Source organism: Rhagoletis pomonella, unplaced genomic scaffold, assembly GCF_013731165.1.
Source record: "Rhagoletis pomonella isolate Grant_MI unplaced genomic scaffold, Rhpom_1.0 Rhpom_scaffold_00003, whole genome shotgun sequence".
In the NCBI taxonomy this organism is placed as follows: Eukaryota; Metazoa; Arthropoda; class Insecta; order Diptera; family Tephritidae; genus Rhagoletis; species Rhagoletis pomonella.
In genome coordinates, this window is record NW_023458557.1 from 22,213,057 (window position 1) to 22,236,173 (window position 23,117).

At 38.5% G+C, this 23,117-nt stretch overlaps 1 protein-coding gene and 1 long non-coding RNA gene across 2 annotated transcripts; both read left to right on the top strand.

Annotated features, from left to right (window-relative positions):
- The first annotated feature begins 14,505 nt into the window (after positions 1-14,505).
- Positions 14,506-15,394, top strand: LOC118735074. Its single transcript, XR_004992507.1, has 3 exons — positions 14,506-14,729; positions 14,797-14,978; positions 15,051-15,394. It is a non-coding gene; the product is annotated as an uncharacterized LOC118735074 (long non-coding RNA).
- Positions 15,395-18,467: 3,073 nt separating this feature from the next.
- On the top strand, positions 18,468-19,420 carry LOC118736101 (uncharacterized protein K02A2.6-like). Its single transcript, XM_036466205.1, has 2 exons — positions 18,468-18,629; positions 18,710-19,420. The coding sequence occupies exons 1-2, from the start codon at positions 18,468-18,470 to the stop codon at positions 19,418-19,420; spliced, it is 873 nt and encodes a 290-aa protein (XP_036322098.1).
- Positions 19,421-23,117: the final 3,697 nt, after the last annotated feature.

Consider the following 23,117-nt stretch of genomic DNA (forward strand, 5'->3'; position numbering starts at 1 on the left):
CTGCTCGGGGTTTGCACTACGCGCCGGAAAAAGCTATGCAAATTGTTAATGCTTGCTGTGCTTTACACAACATTTCTCAGCATTTCAAAGTTCAATTTCCCGATACCATTTTGAGCACAGATAACCAACAAGAATCCACACCTGAGGTAAATAATTCTGCATCGAATGGCGAAGCAGAAAGAGTAAGGAACAACATAATGCGTTCATTGCAATAAAGTTCACATGTATTTCATTTTAAATTAATAAAGTAATTCATTTCCTAAAAAGTAACAAAAAATTCATTTTTCAAGTAAAGAGGTACTTATGTTACTAATAAAATCAGCGTGGTTTCTTAAGTGATAAAAAAGGTTATTTACATTGAAAAAAAATTAAATTCATTAAAAAACATACTAATTCATTCTATAAAAAGTTCCATTTCTTAATATATGCATAGATATCACCAATTCTTCAGTCTTTTCAGTTTTTCTTTAGCAATTCCTATCTTTAGCTTCCTAAGGACACTTGCTTCTTTTTCACGTTCCTTCAACAACTTCACTTCTTCTTTCTTTAGCTGGTACACTTTATGCTGCGTGCTTTCTATTTTTTTGAGGGTTCGCAGAATTTGAGTTTGTGTTTCTGCCTGCCCTTCGAGTAATTGAATTTTGGCTTCGCTTGCCTTCAGTCGTTTGGGTCTCGTGTGCACGGCATTTTCATTAACTACCGGCGAATCAGTAGCTGGAGGAGTTACATTTTCTTCTGTGGTCAAATCAACAGCTAACCCGAACGCGCTCCCAGGGGGATTAATTGATAAGTTAACTTAAGTAAGCTCACACACCCTTTCTTCACTAGCAGTCAAACTGACTTCTTGGGATGGGCCACCGCCGGTCGCCAGGAAGTTTTCTTTATTTTTCGCCAACTTTCGTTTTAGGTTGGATTTATAATGAATCCATACCTAAATGGAAAAATCAGAATATGGTGTTGTTTTTTGTTTTGGTTAAAAGTCACTTACCCGTTGTCATTCTGGCCCTGTTCTTGATGGCAGTCCAAGGCTATTCAGCTCGACTGCAAACTGCATCCAAGTATCTTTTGTTTCTTGCCGACTAGATCCGTATTGGCCTTTCCATCTTCCAATGTCGGGATGTTTTTCGACTAAATCGACAAGGCGGTCAATTTGTTGCTTGTTTGCTGCAATTCACTTGATCATGTGGTTTTTGGTTTTGTTGGTTTTTTTTTTTAATATTTCTATTATTAGAATGTTTAACTTTTAGGTGTGCTCGTCCTTAAGTTATTTGTTTTTGTTATTTTATGGCCTTATAACAATTATATTCAACAATTTTTATTGAGCTTTGAACTTGCAAGATCTTGATAACGAATGGAGAGAACACGCATTGTTCGATCATAAAAATATTCATATTGATTATTCATTAGATCCGTAAAATTAATGGAAAAAGCTTTTAAATTAAAAGATTCTTCGGGTTCATATACATAAGTTTTCCAATAAAAAAAATTATATCTGCATTAGTAATATAGCCCTTTTCTATTGCTTCAGTAGAACGTATATTTAGTAGTTTAAAAATGTGAAGGACTGCCTCGAGGACCAGATTGTGCACTGATATAGTTGCACTAATATTATATACAAACCAAGGCTTAAAAAATAACGGTGATACTTTGCTTGAACTGCAAGAACAAATGTACCAATTGAATTGAAGAATGTAATCAATTTTTATACTAAGTACCTGTAAATAGTACGCAGTTCACAATCTCATATGTATCTGTAACAAGAAAATTTTGAGTAATTTGTTCGAATTTTGAGGATTTTTCATTGGTTTTTGAGGAATCTGGTAATATTTTTGTGGCAACACTGGTCAATACATAATCGATCGGTGTTGCACTGGTTTGCGATACTCTCGTTGGCGGGAAGAACTATTCACCAGCCATTCGATGTTGAAATCTCCCATTATGAGAGTTTCAGTGGTCGCATCACGTAATTATTTAATTTTTTCCTTAAAAATCACAAAATACTCTTTCTGGAGATTTTTGTCTGTCTGGGAACCTATACAATCCAATTAACATTAGATTTACATTTTTTGGTTTAACCTTTATAATTAATCAGTTTTTCAATAGCCTTCTCCTCTATTATTTTACATTGCTATTCCGGCCTTATATAGAAAATAACGCCGCCTGTGTGCCTTGATATACTATCACATCTCACTATTTTATAATTGTTGTTGTTGTTGTTGTAGCGGCTACAACAACCCCGCCCAGATCGGTTGGTATCTCAGTCGTTGTCGTCAAGTTCCACTAACGGCAACCCTAGGAAGCGTGCAGCTTCTGCGGGGTTTGCCCATAGGGACAAGGCCGTTAGGGATGTCGGGTTTTCCGGGCATGCGAAGAGATGTTTCGAGTCATGTGGGGTCTCTCCGCATGCCGGACATTCGTTCGGCACATCCTCATTCAACCTACTCAAGTAGGAGTTTAACCTGCTGCAGTAGCCGGAGCGAAGTTGTGCGAGTGTAGTGCGTGTCTCCCGAGGCAGATGAAGCTCCGTCTCGTCTATGTCCGGGGGTGGTGTGCCTAGAATGGAATTCACAGGTCTAGAGTCTACATAACTCGAGACTGAGTCCCTGTGAATGCCGTTCAGGGCCTGTCTGTAAGCTGTCGGGTCCAGAGGTTGCTTAATGAACCTCTGGACTTCGTCCGTTAGTTCATATAGATGCCTCCTGACGTGCCTAGGCGAGGGCTCCTCTGTAAGCAGCTGTCTGCTTGGGTGGCCACTTCTGTGGCTCCCGATCAGGAACTGCTTGCAGAGCATTATATTATGCTCCTTTACCGGGAGCATTTGCGCCTCGCCGTGCAGGTGGTGTTCAGGCGACATCAGGAGGCATCCCGTCGCTGTCCTGAGTGCGGTGTTTTGTACAGTCTGTAGCTTCGTCCACTGCGTCCTACTAGTCCCTGGCGACCACACTGGCGCTGCGTAGTTCAAAACCGGCCGGCCTATTGCCTTGTATGTTGCCAGCAACGTTTCTTTGTCTTTGCCCCAAGTACTGCCGGCTAGCGACTTGAGGACCTTGTTGCGGCTCTGTACTTTATTGACAATAGCGGTTGAGTGCGCAGAGAAGGAGAGCAGGCTGTCGAATGTTACTCCGAGTATTTTGGGGTTATTCACCGTCGGAATTGGTGTGTCATCGACGTGAATCCCCAGCGGTAGCCTGACCTCCTTCGTCCAGGTTGTGAACAGGGTCGCGGAGGATTTCGTAGGGGAGAGGGCTAGACACTTTGCAGTGAAGAAGCGAGAAAGTTCGGAGAGATAGCCGTTTACTTTCGAACACAGGTCGTCAACTCCATTCCCAGTCGCCATAATCGAGCTATCGTCGGCATAGGAGACAATCGAGACTCCCTCTGGTGGTTGAGGGAGCTTTGAAATATAAAAGTTAAACAGTAGCGGGGAAAGGACACCACCCTGAGGAACCCCCTGTTTTATTTTTCGCTGCTTACTCGTTTTGTCTCTAAACATTACCGACGAATGTCGGCCACTTAGATAATTTGCCGACCACCGTTTGAGCCTCTGTGGGAGAGAGGAGGCCTCTATATCTTCTAGTAGCGTGGAATGGCAGACGGTGTCAAACGCCTTTGACAAGTCCAACGCTACTAGAATCGTTCTCTCACAGGGACGGTTACGGTTAAGGCCACGAGTTATCTGAGTGTTTATGGCGTTAAGTGCTGTTGTTGTACTGTGCACTTTACGGAAACCATGCTGATGCTTCGCTGGGGTCAGGTGATTTGTGAAGTACGGGAGTAGCAAGGCCTCTAGTGTCTTCGCTACCGGGGAAAGGAGTGTAATCGGACGATACGAATCTCCTTTGTTGGCAGGTTTCCCCGGTTTGAGCAGTGGGACTACTCTCCCCACCTTCCAGATGTCTGGGATGATGAGAGTGGCCATTGACAAATTGAGGACCTCCGTTAGGTACGCTACCCCCGCAGGACCCAAATTTTTCAGCATCAGCATGAATATTCCGTCGGGACCCATGGCTTTGGAGGCTTTCGCCTTCCCGATGGCCACCTGAACTTCACCGCAAGTGAAAGCAAGGAGGGCACAAGTTGTTGGCAGTTACTGCAGCCTTCTGGTCACTCGACGCTTGGCTTTGTCCACCGGAGGATGCAGTATGAACTGCCGGCTAAAAAAGCTCGCGCGACGCTCCGGGTCCGACGAAGCATGGTCGCCGAAGGAAATTTCGACTCTGTCGTCGTGCTTCGTCGGATTAGACAATGACCTCACGGTTGACCAAAGCTTGCTCACACCAGAGGTGAAGTTACAAGTCTTCAGATGCTCCTCCCACTTCTTCCGCTTATGTACGTTTGCAAGTTGCCGAATCTCCGCGTTGAGATCCCTGATGCGGGGATCTCCGGGATCGGCCTGACGAAGGCTATCACGCTCATTGGCTAGAACAGCCGCTTCGGCAGGGAAGTTTGGACGTGGGTCCGATATACACCCTGCCGGTATGAAGCGAGCTGCAGCAGCAGTGATAGCCCTGCGGAACTTACGTTCACCGATATGGGCGTCGGTTGGTGTGGGGAGCGATGCGAAGGTGTTTTCAGTAAACTCCGCGTAACCTTTCCAATCAGCTTTAGAAAAGTTTATATAGGTCCGGTGTTTGGCGGAGGCAAAGTCGGTTGGTTTATCAATCGAGATGACTATGGGTAGATGGTCTGATGCTAGCGTCAGCATAGGTCGCCACGTTATGCTGTTTATCAGACCAGAGCTGACTATTGTGATGTCTGGCGAGCTACTGCAGTTACCCATAATCCTGGTGGGTGCGTCGTCGTTCATTGTGCAGAATGTCGAATCGTCTATCTGCTCAGCCAAGTCTGTTCCCCTACGATCGTTTGACCGGCTTGAGTGCCAAAGATCGTGGTGCGCATTAAAGTCACCTACTACCATACGGTTTTCACCTCTGAGGAGCGCACCTATATCAGGGTGATATCCTGCCGGGCAGCAGGTGACAGGGGGTATGTATATGTTGAATATTTCGAGCTCGACATCGCCTGACCGGATAGCGATGCCCTGACATTCTAGGGTGGTATCCCTGCGGTCGATGTCTGCTTCGATAAGACGATATTGCACGGTGTGGTGCGTGATGAACGCTAAGCCACCACCATTATCTCGCTCGCGATCTCGACGTTGCACGTTGTACCCGGCGCGATTCAACAAAGTTGAATTGCTGTGCAACTTCGTCTCTTGGACCGCAGCTATTAATATACCATGCCGACACATGAAGACGGTTATCTCCTCAATCTTGCTCTGTAGCCCGTTACAGTTGAATTGAAGGAGCTTCATGTGGTTCGGGAGACGTGTCGTGATGTGGGGTGTGAGTGAGGTGTATGTTCTTGCCGCCGTTCGCTGTGTGTGCTGCTGAGGTGATTGCCGCCCTGTGGTGGTGGTGGGGGGCGTCGCAATTGGAGTCTGCGACCGAGCAGCGCAACACGGGCCCTCGAAGTTCCCCGTCCAATCTCGCCTGGTACGCAGACCTGAGCATGCCCTAAAGTGGCACCAGCCAAGGCAGGTGTTGCACTTGACTGATGTCACATTACGGAATATCCTGGTCTGACATACCGTGCAGATTGTAGGGGGAACCAGGAGTTGTTGGCGGCGGCGTGTGGGTGGTGGTGCGGTTGTGTGTGTTATGCGGTCTGGAGTGGCTATGGTACGGTCTGTGGTGTTATTTTGTTGTTGTGTTGTGGTGACTGTGTGTGGTTGCTGTGTGAGTGTGTGGGGCTGCACGGGCGGACTAGGGTTAGCCGTGGAGGCTGCTCTATTTGAGCAACAGGGGGCCACGTACGACGTGGTCCACTGTCTGTGTGTCCGTAGTCCCGAGCAGACCCTGAGGTGACTCCACCCCTCGCAGGCATTACACTTGACTGAGGTGGAGTTGTGGTGTAATCGTCTTCGGCATACACAGCAGGTGTATGTTTCTGGCCCAGGGTTTGACTCGATGCCAGCCCTGAGTAGGAGAATGCGTAGTGAATGTAGCCCTATGGACGGACAACTTCTAAGATACTTCGCCGACCTAAACGGGGTTAGATCGCCGAAACAACAGCCCTTGGTCGGGTGAAACCCGAGTCATCCGGTACGTAGAACCGGCTGTCGTGGGAATGACTATTTTATAGTCACTAAGTTTCATTTCACTGTTGCTTATTGAAGAGACTCGGTCACACAGATAAAATCAAATCTTTTAGAAAATGATATAGTTCCAAGTTGGTTAAAATTTGTCCTAATACCACCAACATTCAAGTTCAGACATTTTAACGTCGACTTTAATTCGATGGCTGAGTAAAAGATCGACCTATCTCGGCAGCCAGTTCGAAAACGCCCTATATAAAGAAAATTTCAAGAATGCCCTACTTCAGAATTTGACTGAAGAACGCCCTATTCGCTGAGACCAAATTCTGAGATAGGGTATTTTTCAATAAAATTGTGAAATAGAGCGTTCTTCAATCAAATTCTGACGGTTGATTTTTTAGATTTGCTTTGTCCAGGATGTTTCGGTTTTCTTCAATATAAAAATAAATTGATTACATGAAAGCAAGTGGGACAAAAAACATTCTAAACGATCAATCGTAATATTTAGCCATTTGAAAATTGTACTTTCTAGAATTCACTGGGTTACAGCATACTCAGAATCTTTTACGAAAGTTTGTTGAATTTTTTTTTTTTAATTGCACAAAGTTTGAAACTTGGATTTACACGGGCTTTGTTAAAGAATTAACTATATTTTTATCAAAAAGTAACCAAAATTAAATAACAAAAAAATAATATGTTAAAACGTGTCAAAATGCGGTGCGGCTATATTTATTTCGACCACTGTAGGCAATTCATTAAATAGTTTCGGACCTTTATACAATAAAATATTTTGTACCTTATTAGGTTTATAGAGATTAATTCTAAAATCATTCTTGTTTCTTAAGTTGTAGGGTTGTACACATCGTACAGTTTCATAAGTAAAAACACTATCAGCTGATTCCCAAAAAATGCCTACAGCTGAGATCACCTGTTTTTGACATGTGCTCTTATCTTTTACAAGATCTTTCGTTTATTTTACAATTTCTTTTATTTCTATTACAATTTATTCAAAATACACTAACACACTGAACCAAAAACACCAATACATTAACCAAAAACACACCTACATCCTGCCGAATATACAACTACAGCCTGCCAGAAAAAACGGTAAGAAGAAGGGTTACTTTACTTATGGCACTGTACGATGGTTGTACATCCCCTACATATACGATCTGATTCGTTAGGTACTTCGGTAACAAATTATACTTCGTTTTAAATACAAAAAGTAGAACATTCATTACTGTTCTTTGGTTAATGTTAAGCCATTTTAAAGTTTCGAGCATATATGTGATCGGGGTCAGTCTATTACATAATAAAATGCAATGCATTCCTTTGTTTTGCAATTTCTACATTCTGTTTTTCATCTCACTGGATCTTAGGAATAGTATGGTCGAACAATACTCAAAATGTGGCTTAATCATGACATTGAATATATTTACGGCACTATTTATAGACACTTTCCTAAGCATTCTTTGGAAAAATCCAATTTTTTTTTTATTTTACTACAAACGTAATGTAAGTGTTTATCGAAATTTACTTTTTTTTATCGATGACTATACCTAAATATTTAATTTCATCGACCTTATCTATTATTTCATTATTAACAATCAGATCATCATGCGCTTCGCCGTTAATTACAATTGCTTCTGTTTTACTATCATTAAGGTTTAGCTTGTTCATATTTAAGTATACATATATTGACGTTTTTCAAGTTTTCATTTAACCGAGTAATACACTCCTGACATGAATCTCCGGTCGTATACAATAACGTGTTATCAGCAAATTGGCAAATCTTTACTCCCTGCAGTATTTTTTCCATATCATTTATTTATATTAAAAAGAGTAAAGTACCAAGCACTGCGCCCGTGGCACACCTAGCATTATTGTCCGAGGACTCAAGACGATTTCAGAGACTTTGGATCACTGCCATCCGTTGTTTAAGTAACTCTTAAACCTCTGATTTTCAACACATCCAGTTCCATAACGCTTCATTTTATCTAATATCATAATATCTAATATCAATTGTTTCGAAAGCTCGTTTGAAATCCAAATATACAGCAACTATCCAATTTCCTTTGTTCATTTCTGATTTTTGTTGCCGGAATCCCGATTGGTGTTCAGAAATCAGATGATTCTTCTGCATATAGGCTTCTAATTGCTTGTGAACAACTTTTTCGAGTATTTTGCTTTCAGTCATTTACGTATTTATTGGGCGAAATTCTTCTGGGTTAACCCCGTTTTTTACTTTCTACACTGGCGCTTCCACTTTTAGGAAAATCTCCATATTGAAGAGATGCATTAATAATTTCCAGAATGATTGGACCTACTATATGAAATACGCTCAGTATAATTTTTTGCCGAAATAAAGTTATAGTCTTTCTTATTGTTCATGGATTTAAGCATGCTTTTCCTATCGTTCAACTCTAAGGAGTTAAATTTAAATTGCGTAGCACAGGGCTTTATTTTGCTGGTATAGGGCACCTGGGGGATGTTTCGTTGAGTTTTTCGATACTTGTTATAAAAAATTTGTTTAGTTCATTAGCAATTACTGACTTATTTTTTGTTTTTTGGAATTCACGATTATTCTGAATATTTCGGTTTTCTCTTCATTTAGCTCTAATTGTTTTCCACATTACCTTTTGGTCATTTGATGCATCAATTTTTTTTAGATATGTAGTTATTTCACGCACTTTGAAGTTCATTAGCATAGCAATTCCAATACTGTTGATACTTTTGCCAATCCGTAAAAAAGTTGGACCATTTATAATTAAATTTTTGTTTGTTTCATATTGCACAATTTACTTCGAAACTACCTATCAAAATTCCTTCTTTACGTAAGTGTTCTAGTTAGTTCTAGTTGGTAGAACAGGTTAACCATCTCGTTCAAGTTATTAGCATTCTGTTTAATGTTTGCAAAACTTTTGTTTGCTATTTCTCCAATAAATAGTTATTTGTTAAAAATAACATTTTTATAGTGGCTTTGCCTTTTTTGCGATTTAGCTGTCCGACTTTTATAAGAAATTTGTATGGTTTCGTGGTCACTTATTTTATAATCACACTTAACGTTTGCTTCTATGTCAGAAATGTTTGTCAATACATAATCGGTCAACGTTGCACTGGTTCGCGATACTCTCGTTGGCTCGAATACTATTTGCTTAAATGCATTGTCTGTTACTGATTGACAAATTTGTTGTCGGGAAGAACTATTCACCAACCACTCGATGTTGAAATGTTCCATTATGAGAGTTTCAGTAGTAGTATCACGTAATTGTTTAATTTTTTCCTTAAAAAAATCACAAAATACATTTTCTGGAGATTTGTGTCTGTCTGGCGACCTATGCAATCCAATTAACATTAGATCTACATATTTTTGGTTTGACCTTTATAATTAAACACCATACACTTTTTCAATAGCCGTTTCCTCTATTATTTCACATTGCCATTCTGGGCTTATATAGAAAGGAACGCCGCCTGTGTGCCTTGATATACAGTCCTTTCTCACTATTTTATAGTCACTGAGTTTCATTTCACTGTTGCTTATTGATGAGACTCGGTCACACAGATAAAATCAAATCTTGTAGAAAATGATATAGTCTCAAGTTGGTTAAAATTTGTCCTAATACCAACAATATTCAAGTACAGCCATTTTAACGTCAACTTTAATTCGATGGCTGAGTGTAAGATCAACCTATCTCGGCAGCCAGTTCGAAAACGCCCTATATAAAAAAAGTTTCAAGAACGCCCTACTTCAGAATTTGACTGAAGAACGCCTTATTTGCTGAGACCAAATTCTGAGATAGGGTGTTTTTCAATAAATTTCTGAAATATGGCGTCCATCAATCAAATTCTCACAGTTGATTTTTTAGATCTTTTTTGTCCAGGATGTTTCGGTTTTCTTCTAAATAAAAATTAATTGTGTGTATTCATTACATGGAAGCAAATGGGACAAAAAAATTCTAAGCAATCAACCGTAACTTTTAGCCATTTGAAACTTGTACTTGCTAGAATTCACAGGGCTACAAAACTTCATACTCAGAATCTTTCTAGGAAATTTAATTAAAAATTAAAAATTTTTTCGAAAGTCTTTTGAATTGTTTGTAAATATTGCACAAAGTTTGAAACTTGGATTTACACGGGCTTTGTTAAAGAATGAACTATATTTTTATAAAAAAAAATAACCAAAATTAAATGACAATAAAAATAATATGTTAAAACTTGTCAAAATGTTGGGCTATAATTATTTCGACCACTGTAGGCAATTCACTAAATAGTTTCAGACCTTTATACAATAAAATATTTTGTGCCTTATTAGATTTATAGAGATTAGTTCTAAAATCATGCTTGTTTCTTAAGTCGTAGGGTTGTACATCCCCTACATATACGATCATTACTTCATTTTAAATACAAAAAGTAGAACATTCATCACTGTTCCTTGGTTAATGTTAAGCCATTTTTAAAGTTTCGAGCATATATGTGGTCGGGGTCAGTCTACTACATAATAAAATGCAACGCATTCCTTTATTTTGTAATTTCTACATTCTGTTTTTCATCTCACTGGATCCTAAGAATAGTATGGTCGAACAATACTCAAAACGTGGCTTAATCATGACATTGAATATCTTTACGGCACTATTTATAGGCACTTTCTTACGCATTCTTTGGAAAATCCAATTTTTTTTTTCATTTTACTACAAATGTAATTTAAGTGTTTATCGAAATTTATTTTTTGTATCGATGACTATACCTAAATATTTAATTTCATCGACCTTATCTATTATTTCATTATTAACAATCAGATCATCATGCGCTTCGCCGTTTATGACAATTGCTTCTGTTTTACTATCATTAAGGTTTAGCTTGTTCATATTTAAGTATACATATATCGACGTTTTTCAAGTTTTCATTTAACCGAGTAATACACTCCTGACATGAATCTCCGGTCGTATACAGTAACGTGTCATCAGAAAATTGGCAAATCTTTACTCCCTGCAGTATTTTTTCCATATCATTTATATATATTAAAAAGAGTAAAGTACCAAGCACTGCGCCCTGGGGCACACCTAGCATTATTGGCCGAGGACTCCAGACGATTTCAGAGACTTTGGATCACTGCCATCTGTTGTTTAAGTAACTCTTAAACCTCTGATTTTCAACACCTCCAATTCCATAACGCTTCATTTTTTCTATAGGATGCCCCTATCAATTGTTTCGAAAGCTCGTTTGAATTAATTAATTAATTTTTTCCTTAAAATACACAAAATACACTTTCTGGAGATTTTTGTCTGTCTGGGAACCTATACAATCCAATTAACATTAGATTTACATTTTTTGGTTTAACCTTTATAATTAAACAGTTTTTCAATAGCCGTCTCCTCTATTATTTTACATTGCTATTCCGGCCTTATATAGAAAATAACGCCGCCTGTGTGCCTTAATATCGTTGGCTTAATATAGAAAAGGCGTATCTACATTTTTTTCGAAATCGCGTTTTTAATGTATTCTGGTAGACCACTGTCAAATACACCTCCCCTTAAAAAATTAGTGGGCTATGATCGCAAATAACGGATTTATAGTCATATAAAAAAAAGCCCTAACTCATTCGAAGTTTTTTTTGAAAGAAAAAAGCCCTAAGTCATTTAAAGTTGAATTTAAAATAGACACACAATCAAAGCCACAACAGAAATTGGTTTTTGCTTGGCGAATTTTTTTGTTGCTTTGATTGTGTGTCTATTCTTATTGTTTTGCTTTTGTATTTACTTTAAAAGAAAAAGGGATTTCCCCGAGTTTGTCTAGCACAAGAATATTTTCTGTGCTACGTTGCGTTCGTCGGTGCGTTTTTGTTTTTTGTGTCAGTTCAATTAACGTTTTTGTGTTGGAAACAGTTTTTTTATTGAAAGTTTTAATAACATGAATTGTGCAAAAGAAAATTCTTATTCAGATGGTGTTCCAAAAAGGAAAAATACTGCTAACAAATCCGAATGGAAACAAAATGTAAATAAAAAAAAAAGAATGGAAGGCGTGGAATATTTGGGTATATCAAAAAAAGAACTTTGTCAAAAACCTTCTAGGCAATTAGGAGAGCCATGTTCATCACGATTTTGTGTAAAAAGTGCGGTGAGAAAGTGTTCGACGTTTAATGAGTCCACGCGAAAAGAAATTTTTAGTTTGTTTTGGGAGATGTCCTGGGAGCAAAAGAGGCAGTATGTTGCAGCTTTTCTGAAACAAAAAAGAAAACCTCTGAAAATTCGAGACGGTATCAGTCCATATCATATTTCTTGAGTCATAATTCAAAGCGATTACAAGTGTGCCGTGAAATGTTTTATTCAACACTGGGAGTAAAGGAAAAGATGGTTCGAAATTGGATTAGCAGTGGCGGTAAACACGGTACTCAATTCAGTCCCGATATAGCTTTAATTTTGCGCAAAAATGCTAAGCGATCATCAGTTATAGGTCAGTGCAACAAAAACCGACGTGACTTTCTAAAAAATGGCTAGAGGAGTTGCCAAAAATGGAGTCACATTATTGTCGAAAAGATAGCAAAAAGTTTTACTTCGAATCGGATTTTTCCTCATATCAGGAGATTTACAAGCTTTATGTCAACGAGTGTGAGTCCGAAAAAGAAAATGGAGGCCTAAAATTGTCGTACCCAATATTTACGCAATTAATAAAGGAATTAAATTATTCTATTTTTAAGCCAAGAAAAGATCAGTGCAATTTATGCGTATCACATAAAGCTAATAATGTTTCCGATGAGCAATACGAAAAACATAGAGAAGAAATCGAAAAAATGCGTGTAGAAAAGCAAAACGATATCAAAAATGCTGAATCCGGACTATGTGCAGTATTCTGTATGGATGTGCAGGCAGTTAAATTAGTGCCTCAACTAAACGCGAGTGCTGCATATTATAAAATGAAGCTTCAACTTCATAACTTTACTGTCTATAATATTGTAACGCATGAATCAGATAATTATGTGTGGGACGAAACAGATGGAAATTTAGTCTTCCGTTTTTGCTACATGTATTATTAAGCACTTAAGGAATTTCCATGCTCGATCGCCTGAAACCCATCACATTATTATTTACTCGGATGGTTGCTTTCACCAAAATCGTAATACTGTTTTGTCTAACGCCTTGTTGAATATTTCAAAGGAAACCGAAATAACAATTGAACAGAAGTTTTTAATAAGTGGTCATACGCAAATGGAATGTGATGCAACGCATTCCCTTATAGAGAGAAAAATAAATAAAAAACAAATAAACTTGCCGTCTCAATTTGTTCAACTCATTAAGGAAGCTAGAAAAGTTCCAGCACCTCTACAAGCGCACCATTTGCGTTATGATTATTTTTTAAATTTCGAAAATATTTCAAAGATATACACATCAATACGACCAGGTGAATATTGCACACTGAAACAACTCTTTAGATATATATACTTAAGCTTTTCTTAAATTACAGGCAGGGGCATTGGAGATCATACAGTAAGCATGCTTCGAGCCTTGGCGTATGACTCGTCAGGATCAATTTATTTTAAAATAAATGTAACAGGTGAATATCAGTTACTCCCACAGAGATCGAAGTTTCCGATTGAAAATGTGTCCCCCGATTGTCTTTATAAAGAGAAAATAGCCATATCTAAAAAAAAGTGGGACCATTTGCAAGATCTAAAAAAATTTCTTCCAGCAGATTGCCACCATTTTTATGATAATTCACCTTATAAAACCTAATTTGTTTTCAGTATAATAACATCTGCCTTGAAATATGTATTTTAGTTTTAATTATTTATTTATTTTACTTCAAACATGAATTATTATATTAGTTTGTCCTAATTTTAACTTACAATAAAAAGCCCTAACTTAAATTTATTTTCAAGAAAAATAATAACAAAAAGCCCTATCTCAAATAACTTCAAAGAAATTAAAAATAATAACAAAATTATACCAGAATTGAATTTGTTGTCTGTTTTGAATAAAAATTGCAATAGAAATGTTTTTTGCATCTTAAGTTTTTAAGGTTTTATTCAGTTTTTTCCTTCTCCTGAAAAGTAACGAAAAGTGTAGATACGCCTTTTCTATATTAAGCCATCGATATACTATCACATCTCACTATTTTGGAAAGTCATGCGAGTTTCATTTCACTGTTGCTTATTGATGAGACTCGGTCACACAGATAAAATCGAATGTTGTAGAAAATTATAAAGCTTCAAGTTGGTTAAAATTTGTCCTAATGCCACTGTTATATACGTTGTTGTGAATACACACTGTTATATACTTTGTACGTGAGCATGCTCCTATACAGATTACTACTTTGGTAAACGCACTCATGTGTAAATACTATTGAAGTGAACGCAACCATGTAGCTACACACACGTGTAATAATCAGGGCTGTCATGGAATCCAATTGTTGTCGGAATTGGATTTGAAAACGACAAAAAAATTATTTTATTTTTATTTATTTCATGAAATCCAATGTTATCGGTTTTATGTTCGAATCGGAATTAGTGTTGATTTTAGGTGTCACAGAAATCAATAATATCGATTTTGCTATCGGAAACAAACCAAGCAGCTAACAGCTCTTGGATTTCATTTGTTTATTAGTTTTTCTTACTTCCAGTTAGACATTTTATAAAAATGTGAGTAAAAGAAGGTTTATTTTATAAAAATAATTATTAATGTATTCATATTTTTATTCATAACTAGGGGAAAGCATAAAAATGCAACTCAAAACAGCATTATCGTGGAATTTATGGAGAAATATCCAGATATTGCGAGAGGCTTTACAAAGCGGGATAAACCAACTGTTGATGCCCTTTGGCAACAGTTTAGTTGAGTCGCTGAACAGTGCAGGTCCACCACAAAAGGATACCAATGGATGGAAAAAGGTAAAGCATAATTGGTGCTATAAATTAAATCGTGCCTTAAACTTACACTGTTTTTTATATACATATGTACAGACGTGGACGGAGTAGAAAAGTGACATAAAAAGAAAGCTCGCACAAAACAAAAGCGAGTCTCGAGCAACTGGTGGAGGACCCTTTTCTAAGCACCAACTAACGCAAACGGAAGAGACAATAGTGCGCATATGTGGAATTGCACAGTCTGTGGTTGGTGTGGCTGGCAATGCAGTTGGCCTCAGCGAAGATTTAGTTTGTGCAAGTGAGGATGAAATGCCATCAACATCATCGAAGCGGCCAATGTCTCCAGTCAGCAGCACTCCTAAAAGACAAAGGACAGATAGTACTGGGAAGCGTTTGAAACAATTTCTCGATGAAGACAACGAGAGAAAGCTCGAAATAAATGAAAAATTGAACGAGCTAATTAAGATTGAAAAAGAAAACGACAGTAGCCTCAGACGAGTGTATAGAGCCATAAAAAAAGCAACGAATCTGTCGCGAATGCAGTAACTGAGCTCAAGGATGAATTTGTCCGTATTAATACAGGTGTTTTGCGAGCGATACAGGAAAAAAACGAAATAAAAGAAAAGCAACTCGAGCTCGAACTCCTAAAGTTTGATTACGAAAAACAGAAAGAAAAGTAATTTCCCTTTTAAAAAATGTCAAAAAAGTGTTGGTTGTGGTCGTTATAGTACCTAAAAATGTGCGTGTTTTTTAAATAAATAAATATGTGTTTTTTATTTTTTAATAAATAAATATTTGAATTTTTATTCAGTTGGTTTGCTATAAACTGTTGGCTATTTCATCCCTCATCCTTTTACCTTCACTTTGCAGTGTTGCGTTCGGTGGAGATTCAACATTTTCATCAGTATCATTTGATGGTAAAGTAATACTGTCGTCGTTATATTCCACGTTGTAGTTTCTGCAGATATTGTGCAGCGCACAGCAAACATTTATAATTTTCACCACTTTTTCTGGCCGATAGTGCAAGGTGATCAATAAGCAGCGAAATCGGCTTTTCAGCACTCCTATTGTTCGCTCCACAATATTTCGAGCGATGAATGGGCCAAATTGAACTTATATTCTTTGGAGTTGTAGCGTGGATCTCTGTATGGTGTTAATAAAAAAGGTTCTATGCCATATCCACAATCTCCTAACAACTTTGATGTCCGGTCAACTGACTCATACTTCTTGAGGAAATATTGTCTGCCGCTACTAACGTTCCATACGAATGAGTCATGGCTAGAGCCGGGATAGCGTGCATCGACCGCTCGAATTTTCATGTGACCATCACAAATCTAAATAAAAATGTACATACATATATATAAATCAGTTTTACAAGGCAATGTACGAGTAAAATGAAGATTCATTATTACTTGCAAGCATGGCGTTCATACTGAAATATCAATTTCGATTATAAAATAAATGTTCGTCAATACTCGGCTTGATGATTTTTATGTGTGTCCCGTCGATGCAACCAATTATTGAGGGAATTTTGTACTTTAAGTAAAAATAGTCTCTTGATCTGCGTTTTTCGGTGCCGTCCATTTCTAGTTTCACCCACTGAGGGCAAATGAACCGCTCCATAACCTTACGCACATCATCTAAAATCGTTGACACCGTGCTTCTAGCTACACTTATGCTAGAGTCGTTCCCGACTGATCTTTGATAGGATCCTTCAGCTAAAAATCGCAACGAAGGTGCTAACTGCAGCACTGGTGGAACTTTCGAACGTGTCAAGTGCCCTTCAATGGTGTCAAGCACCATTCGGAAAGCCTCTTTGTTTAGGCGATAATATGCTATGAAACTGCAAATACGCTATAAATATTTATAAACGCACATTAAAAAACAATCTACTTACGCTGTCTCAGGCAGCTCAAGTGGATTGCTGCAATCTCTCAAAATTTTTCTTTTAACTTTCTCGGAACTTTCTTCTTCCAATAAGAGAAATGCGACAACTGCGGATGTCATTTTGCGCTCACTTATTTTTTTTTTAATTAATGAAAACAATTCAATTTTATAAAATTGTGTCAAAAAAATATACATTCAAATTATCGCCATACACACAAATGTGCAAGACAGCTGATTCGAACATCGGTTTTGTTTATGTTCGAAAAGAGCAAAACCAATCCGGTTTCATGACACCAAATGAAACCAAAATTGGTTTGTAATTCCGACAAAATGCAAAACCGACTTGGATTCCATGACAGCCCTGAATAAGTTCTGCTGTAATCGAGAAAATAAAGAGAAGAAATATAAAACTTGTTTCTACAATAAACACAACAAGTGGCGACGAGAGGAAAAAATCCACAAATTTCGCGGTCATCGTTTTGTTTTAAACCATAAAAACGTGAAATAATCACGTATATACATTGTAAAACAAAGTACACTACAAATTTCAATTAAAGGAAAAAGATGACCAACTACGCCGTTTTCGAGAAATTCGAAACGGCAACAATGCAATGGTGTCGTTGGGTGGCACGTTTTGAGGAGACTGTAACGATGCTTGAAGTCCCCGATAAAAGCAAATCATTGCTGCTTATTTACATGGGGCAAGAAACATACGACATGTTGTATGACCAATTAGCCCCAGCGGACAAGACTTACACGGAAATAAAAATAATCATCTCTGACGTGTATGATCCAGCACCATTGTAGGTAATGAAAAACTACCGATTCCACCTACGCAAACAAAATGAGAGCGAGTCAGTAGAACAGTTTTCGATAGCGTTACGGAAGTTGGCAATAATTTGCAACTTCGGCACATATTTGGAAACTGCATTGCGCAACCAATTTGTATTCGGCCTGCGCAGCACACGCATTCAGAAACGATTACTGGAGACAAAGGATTTAAAAATGGATGCAGCGTTAACTACGGCAAAAGCGATGGAGCTATCGGCAAAAGGCGGTGCGGGAATTCAGCAGCAAAAAGACGTCAAATCGCCAATAAATTACATTCAGCAAAATAATAAGAAAGGCAAAATGATAATGACCATGAATTCATCAAATCCAAAAGCAATGACTAAAGTTGGCGAGATAAAAAGGAGCGGTTTCAGATGTGGCAAAACTGAACATCGCGCTAACAAATGCCCACACCAAAATTCGACGTGTTCGTTCTGCAACGCGAAGGGTCATCTATCATCGGTCTGTTTTAAAGCGAAGAAAGGAAAAAAGACAAACTACATTGACTGTGAAGATCACACTAATACGGTTGAGGAATTGTTCAACATAAATACAGATAATTTTAACTGCAATAATATTAATCGCAATAAGAACCAAAAAAATTTGCATTAACTGAAAGTAAACAATATCCTCCTAGGTTTCGAAATCGACAGCGGTTCTCCAGTAACGATTATCAGCAAAACAGATAAGAACAAATATTTTCGTACACAGCAATTGTTCCCGGCGGACATGAAACTGGTCAGCTATTGTGGTTCGGAAATTAACGTGTTTGGGTATTTCAATGCTTGCGTAAAGATGAGCACTACGGTAAGTCCAGATATGAAGATATGTGTAGTGGAGTCAAATAGAAAGCCACTTCTGGGACGGGAATGGTTACGTAAGTTGAATCTGGATTGGAACCAGATTTTCAACGCGGACTACAATGCGCAAGCGGTTTCATCACTCCATAAGCATCAAGTATCGGCGAGGATCGATTATTTGAAACGTAAATACTCCAAAGTATTTGAAAAATCAATGGGTAAATTGAAAACGTACAGGCACGTATCCGTCTACAGGCGAATGTGCAACCGATCTTTATTAAAGCAAGCAAGCTACCGTTTGCATTACGTGACGCGGTGGAAAAGGAGCTCGAGGATTTGGAGAGAAATGGTATCATAAAGAAAATTGATTCAGCCAAATGGGCTACACCAATCGTACCCGTTAAGAAGCAAGGAAACGAAGTGAGATTGTGCGGCGATTACAAAATTAGAGTGAATCCGTGCATAGTTGTTGAGGAGCATCCACTTCCAACGATTGAAAAGCTTTTTGCTTCCATGGCTGGCGGACAACAGTTTTCAAAGATTGACCACACCAAAGCCTATTTACAATTAGAAGTTAACCCGGATGATCGGGAAATTTTAACGCTCAGTACACATCGCGGGCTATATCAACCGACAAGGCTAATGTATGACATTACTTCAGGACCAGTGAAATGGCAGCGAGAAATCGAACAAATTCTGAAGGATATAGACGGGGTGTCGGTATTATTGGATGACATAAAAATCACTGCACCAAACGACGATATACACTTACAGCGCCTGGAACTCGTTTTGTCTCGCCTCAACAAATACAATATGCGTGTAAATTTTGATAAATGCGTATTTATGGGAAACGAAGTTGAATATTGCGGATACAAAATCGACCGTTTAGGTATACACAAAAGTACAAGGGAAAATAGACGCAATTACACAAATGCCAGATCCAGCTAATAAAGAGCAAGTCCGTGCATTCGTTGAATTCGTCAACTATTACGGCCGATTCCTGGCAAACTTGAGTACAACTTTATACCCGCTGAACAATCTACTCAAAGATGATGTGAGATTTATTTGGAGCAGCGAGTGCAAGAGGGCTTTTAACGAAGTGAAAAAGCAAATACAAACAAAGATGCCCCTCGCGCACTACGATCCAAAACTACCAATAGTGCTTGTTACGGACGCAAACCCAGTAGGTGTTGGGGCTGTATTAAGCCAAATTTACCCCGCTGGAAACGAGAAGCCAATACAGTCGCATCGCAAACTCTATCACCGGTACAACGACGGTACACGCAGATCGATCGTGAGGCTTACGCGATTATCTTTGGCATCCGAATGCACTTTCTCGACTACCGTTAGCGGAAATTAACGACAAAAAAGAAGTAATCGAGATGAATGCGATCGAAACATTACCTTTAATAATAATAATAGATTGGCGCTTACACATATGTTAGTGCTTGGCCGAGCTTCTCCTCCGATTTGTGGCGTGCGCCTTGATGTTGTCACACAGAGCGGAGGGACCTACAGTTTTACGCCGACTCTGAACGGCGATTGTATTTTTATGAGAAGCTGTTTTTCATGGCAGAAATACACTCGGAGGTTTGCCATTGCCTGCCGAGGGACGACCGCTGTTAAGAAAAAACCTTTTTCTATATTTTTTGCGATGTTGCTTTGACCAGGAAACATTATCATTATCGGTAGAAAAACTACAAGAAGCGACAATGAAGGACAGGACAATTCAAGAATTAAAGAATGGATTGCTGAAAGGCTATACCGTAAAGCCGGAACAACGCTTCAATATAGATCGAACAGAGTTTACAATACAACACCACTGTTTGTGGCGAGGTTTACGCGTATACGTACCCGGAAAGTTACGAAGCCAAGTTCTAGATGAACTACACGTAGCACATTTCAGCATCACTCATATGAAAGCATTAGCACGAAGCTGCTGCTGGTGGCCGAAAATAGACGCAGACATTGAAGGCATCGCAAGAAATTGTTCGCAGTGTCAACGTACTCGAGCAAACCCAGTGAAAATTACTTCACATGTGTGGGAGGCGGCCAAATTTCCGTATCAACGTGTACATGTAGACTTTGCTGGACCTGTCATGGGGAAATACTTCTTTCTCCTAATTGACGCGTATACTAAGTGCCCAGAATTTTATACCATACCAAACATTACTACGACCATAACTATTGAAAAATGCCGCGAAATATTTTCAAGATTTGGAATTCCCGAAGTTTTAATAAGCGATAACGGATCGCAATTTACATTCGAAGAATTTCGTCTGTTCATGGAAAAAAATGGTATAATACACAAACGAAGTGCACCGTATCATCCCTCCACGAACGGGCAAGTGGAACGAAATGTTCAAACATTAAAAAACAAGTTGAAGACAGTAAATTGCGGTCGTTCTGACATCGATAAAGTAGTATGCAACATTCTACTAAATTATCGTCGAACTCCACACGCAACAACAAGTAAATCACCAGCGTCATTAATGTTCAATCGCTAAATTCGTTCTCGTTTAGACATAATGGTACCAACAGCGCTTTTACCAGAAAATCCGAAATGCGAAATGAATTCAAAGCTTCGAATACTACAAGTAAATGACCGAGTGTCAGTTCGAGATTATACAAGCACAGCAAAATACCAGTTTGGTATTATCATCGAAGTGTTAGGGAAGTTGCATTATAACGTTAAATTAGACGACGGTCGCATTTGGAAGCGACATATCAATCAGATTCATAAAATTGGCTCTATTAAACCATCTTGGGAAGACCAAATGAAGTACGACTACAGCTACCCTGGACCCGCAACACACACGCATACTCAAACACCACAACAAATAAACGCAGACCAAGAAGTTCCACAAACACCACAACAGCTCACCACAAGTCCGGCCCGAGACGAAGAACAAAATATAACAAACGTAACACCAATCGTTACTGGACTTGCTCTGATTCCGAACCATAGACCACAAAGACAATGCCGCGCAAAATGTCCCAAATTGAAATAATAATAGTAAAAAAAAAATATGTACATAGAGGAATAATAATGTTCTAATAAGTATGTACGCAAACATGTAAAATTAATTTGATTTTGAACATCGAACTATGTAAAAGAGTAGAGATTTAGCTTCCTGTAAAAATGTATATTTAAGCACCATGTACAAAGTATCGTTATACCATAAAAGGGCCATTCAAATTGAGAGGGGAAAACTGTTATATACGTTGTGCGTGAATACGCACTGTTATATACTTTGAACATGCTCCTATAGAAATTGCTATTTTGGTAAACGCACTCATGTGCAAATACTATTGAAGTGAACGCACCCACACACGTGTAATAATGGCTGCGTTTCTTTATACATTCCGGATAATCCCATTTCACAGCCGGAATAAACAGAATGCTTTTGAAATATACGTTAACATATCGGATGCGTTTCTTTATACATTCCGGATAACCCCATTTCACAGCCGGAATAAACAGAATGCGTTTGAAATATACGTTAACATATCATCAGGAACGTTCTAAAGAATAAGTAAACAAAAAAGTTTATTCCAAACGTTCAGAATGAATAAAGAAATGCAGCCATCATCAGGAACGTTCTAAAGAATAAGTAAACAAAAAAGTTTATTCCAAACGTTCAGAATGAATAAAGAAATTCGCCCAATAAGTTCTGCTGTAATCAAGAAAAAAAAGAGAAGAAACATAAAACGTGTTTTTACAATAAACACAACAACCTCCAATATTCAAGTACAGACATTTCAAAGTCGACTTAAATTCGATGGCTGAGTGGAAGATCGACCTATCTCGGCAACCAGTTCGAAAACGCCCTATCTAAGAAAATTTTCAAGAACGCCCTATTTCGGAATGTTATTGAAAAGCACCCTATCTCAGAATTCGGTACAAAAACGCCCTATCGCAGCTGAAAATACATTACAAATGTGCTGAGATAGGGCGTTTTTGAATCGGCAGCTGAGATAGGGCGTTCTTCAACCAAATTCTGAGATAGGGTGTTTTTCAACAAAATTCTGAAATAGGACGCCCTTCAATCAAATTCTGAAGTAGATCGTTGTTGAAAAATTTTCTGAGATAGGGCATTTTCGAACTGGCTGCCGAGATAGCTCGATCTTCCACTCAGTTATCGAATTGCTAATACTGAATTCTTTGAGCCAATTTACATGATGACTTTTCACCCTGGTTGAAAGTCATGCGTGTCGAGCTTGTAGGGAAGAAGCGTATTGAACTCAGCGAGGTAGGCGAGCACGCACGGTGAGCGAAATCGAGGGGGTTTTTTGACGTTTCGCTTTTATAGAATTCATTTTTTCGTATTTTTACTATGAGATCGCGATTCGCTCCGGTTTAAAAATAAGGACGAAAGAGTTGACCAAAGAAAATTGGACGCTTAAATGTCAAAAAAAAAACGCAGGAAATGTCGCAAAGAAAAAGTCATCGTGTAAATACACGAGGATTTTCGAAGACTTTTTAAAAGGGAACGTGCAAAAAACGCAGAATGAAAAGTCGTCGTGTAAATTGGCTCTTTCTGATTCAATTTTAACTTTTTTAATGCTTGACAATGAGCGTCGCTGCAGTCGTGATTCACACATAGATCAGATGGATTAAATCTTTCTTTTGCTTTTACGCAAC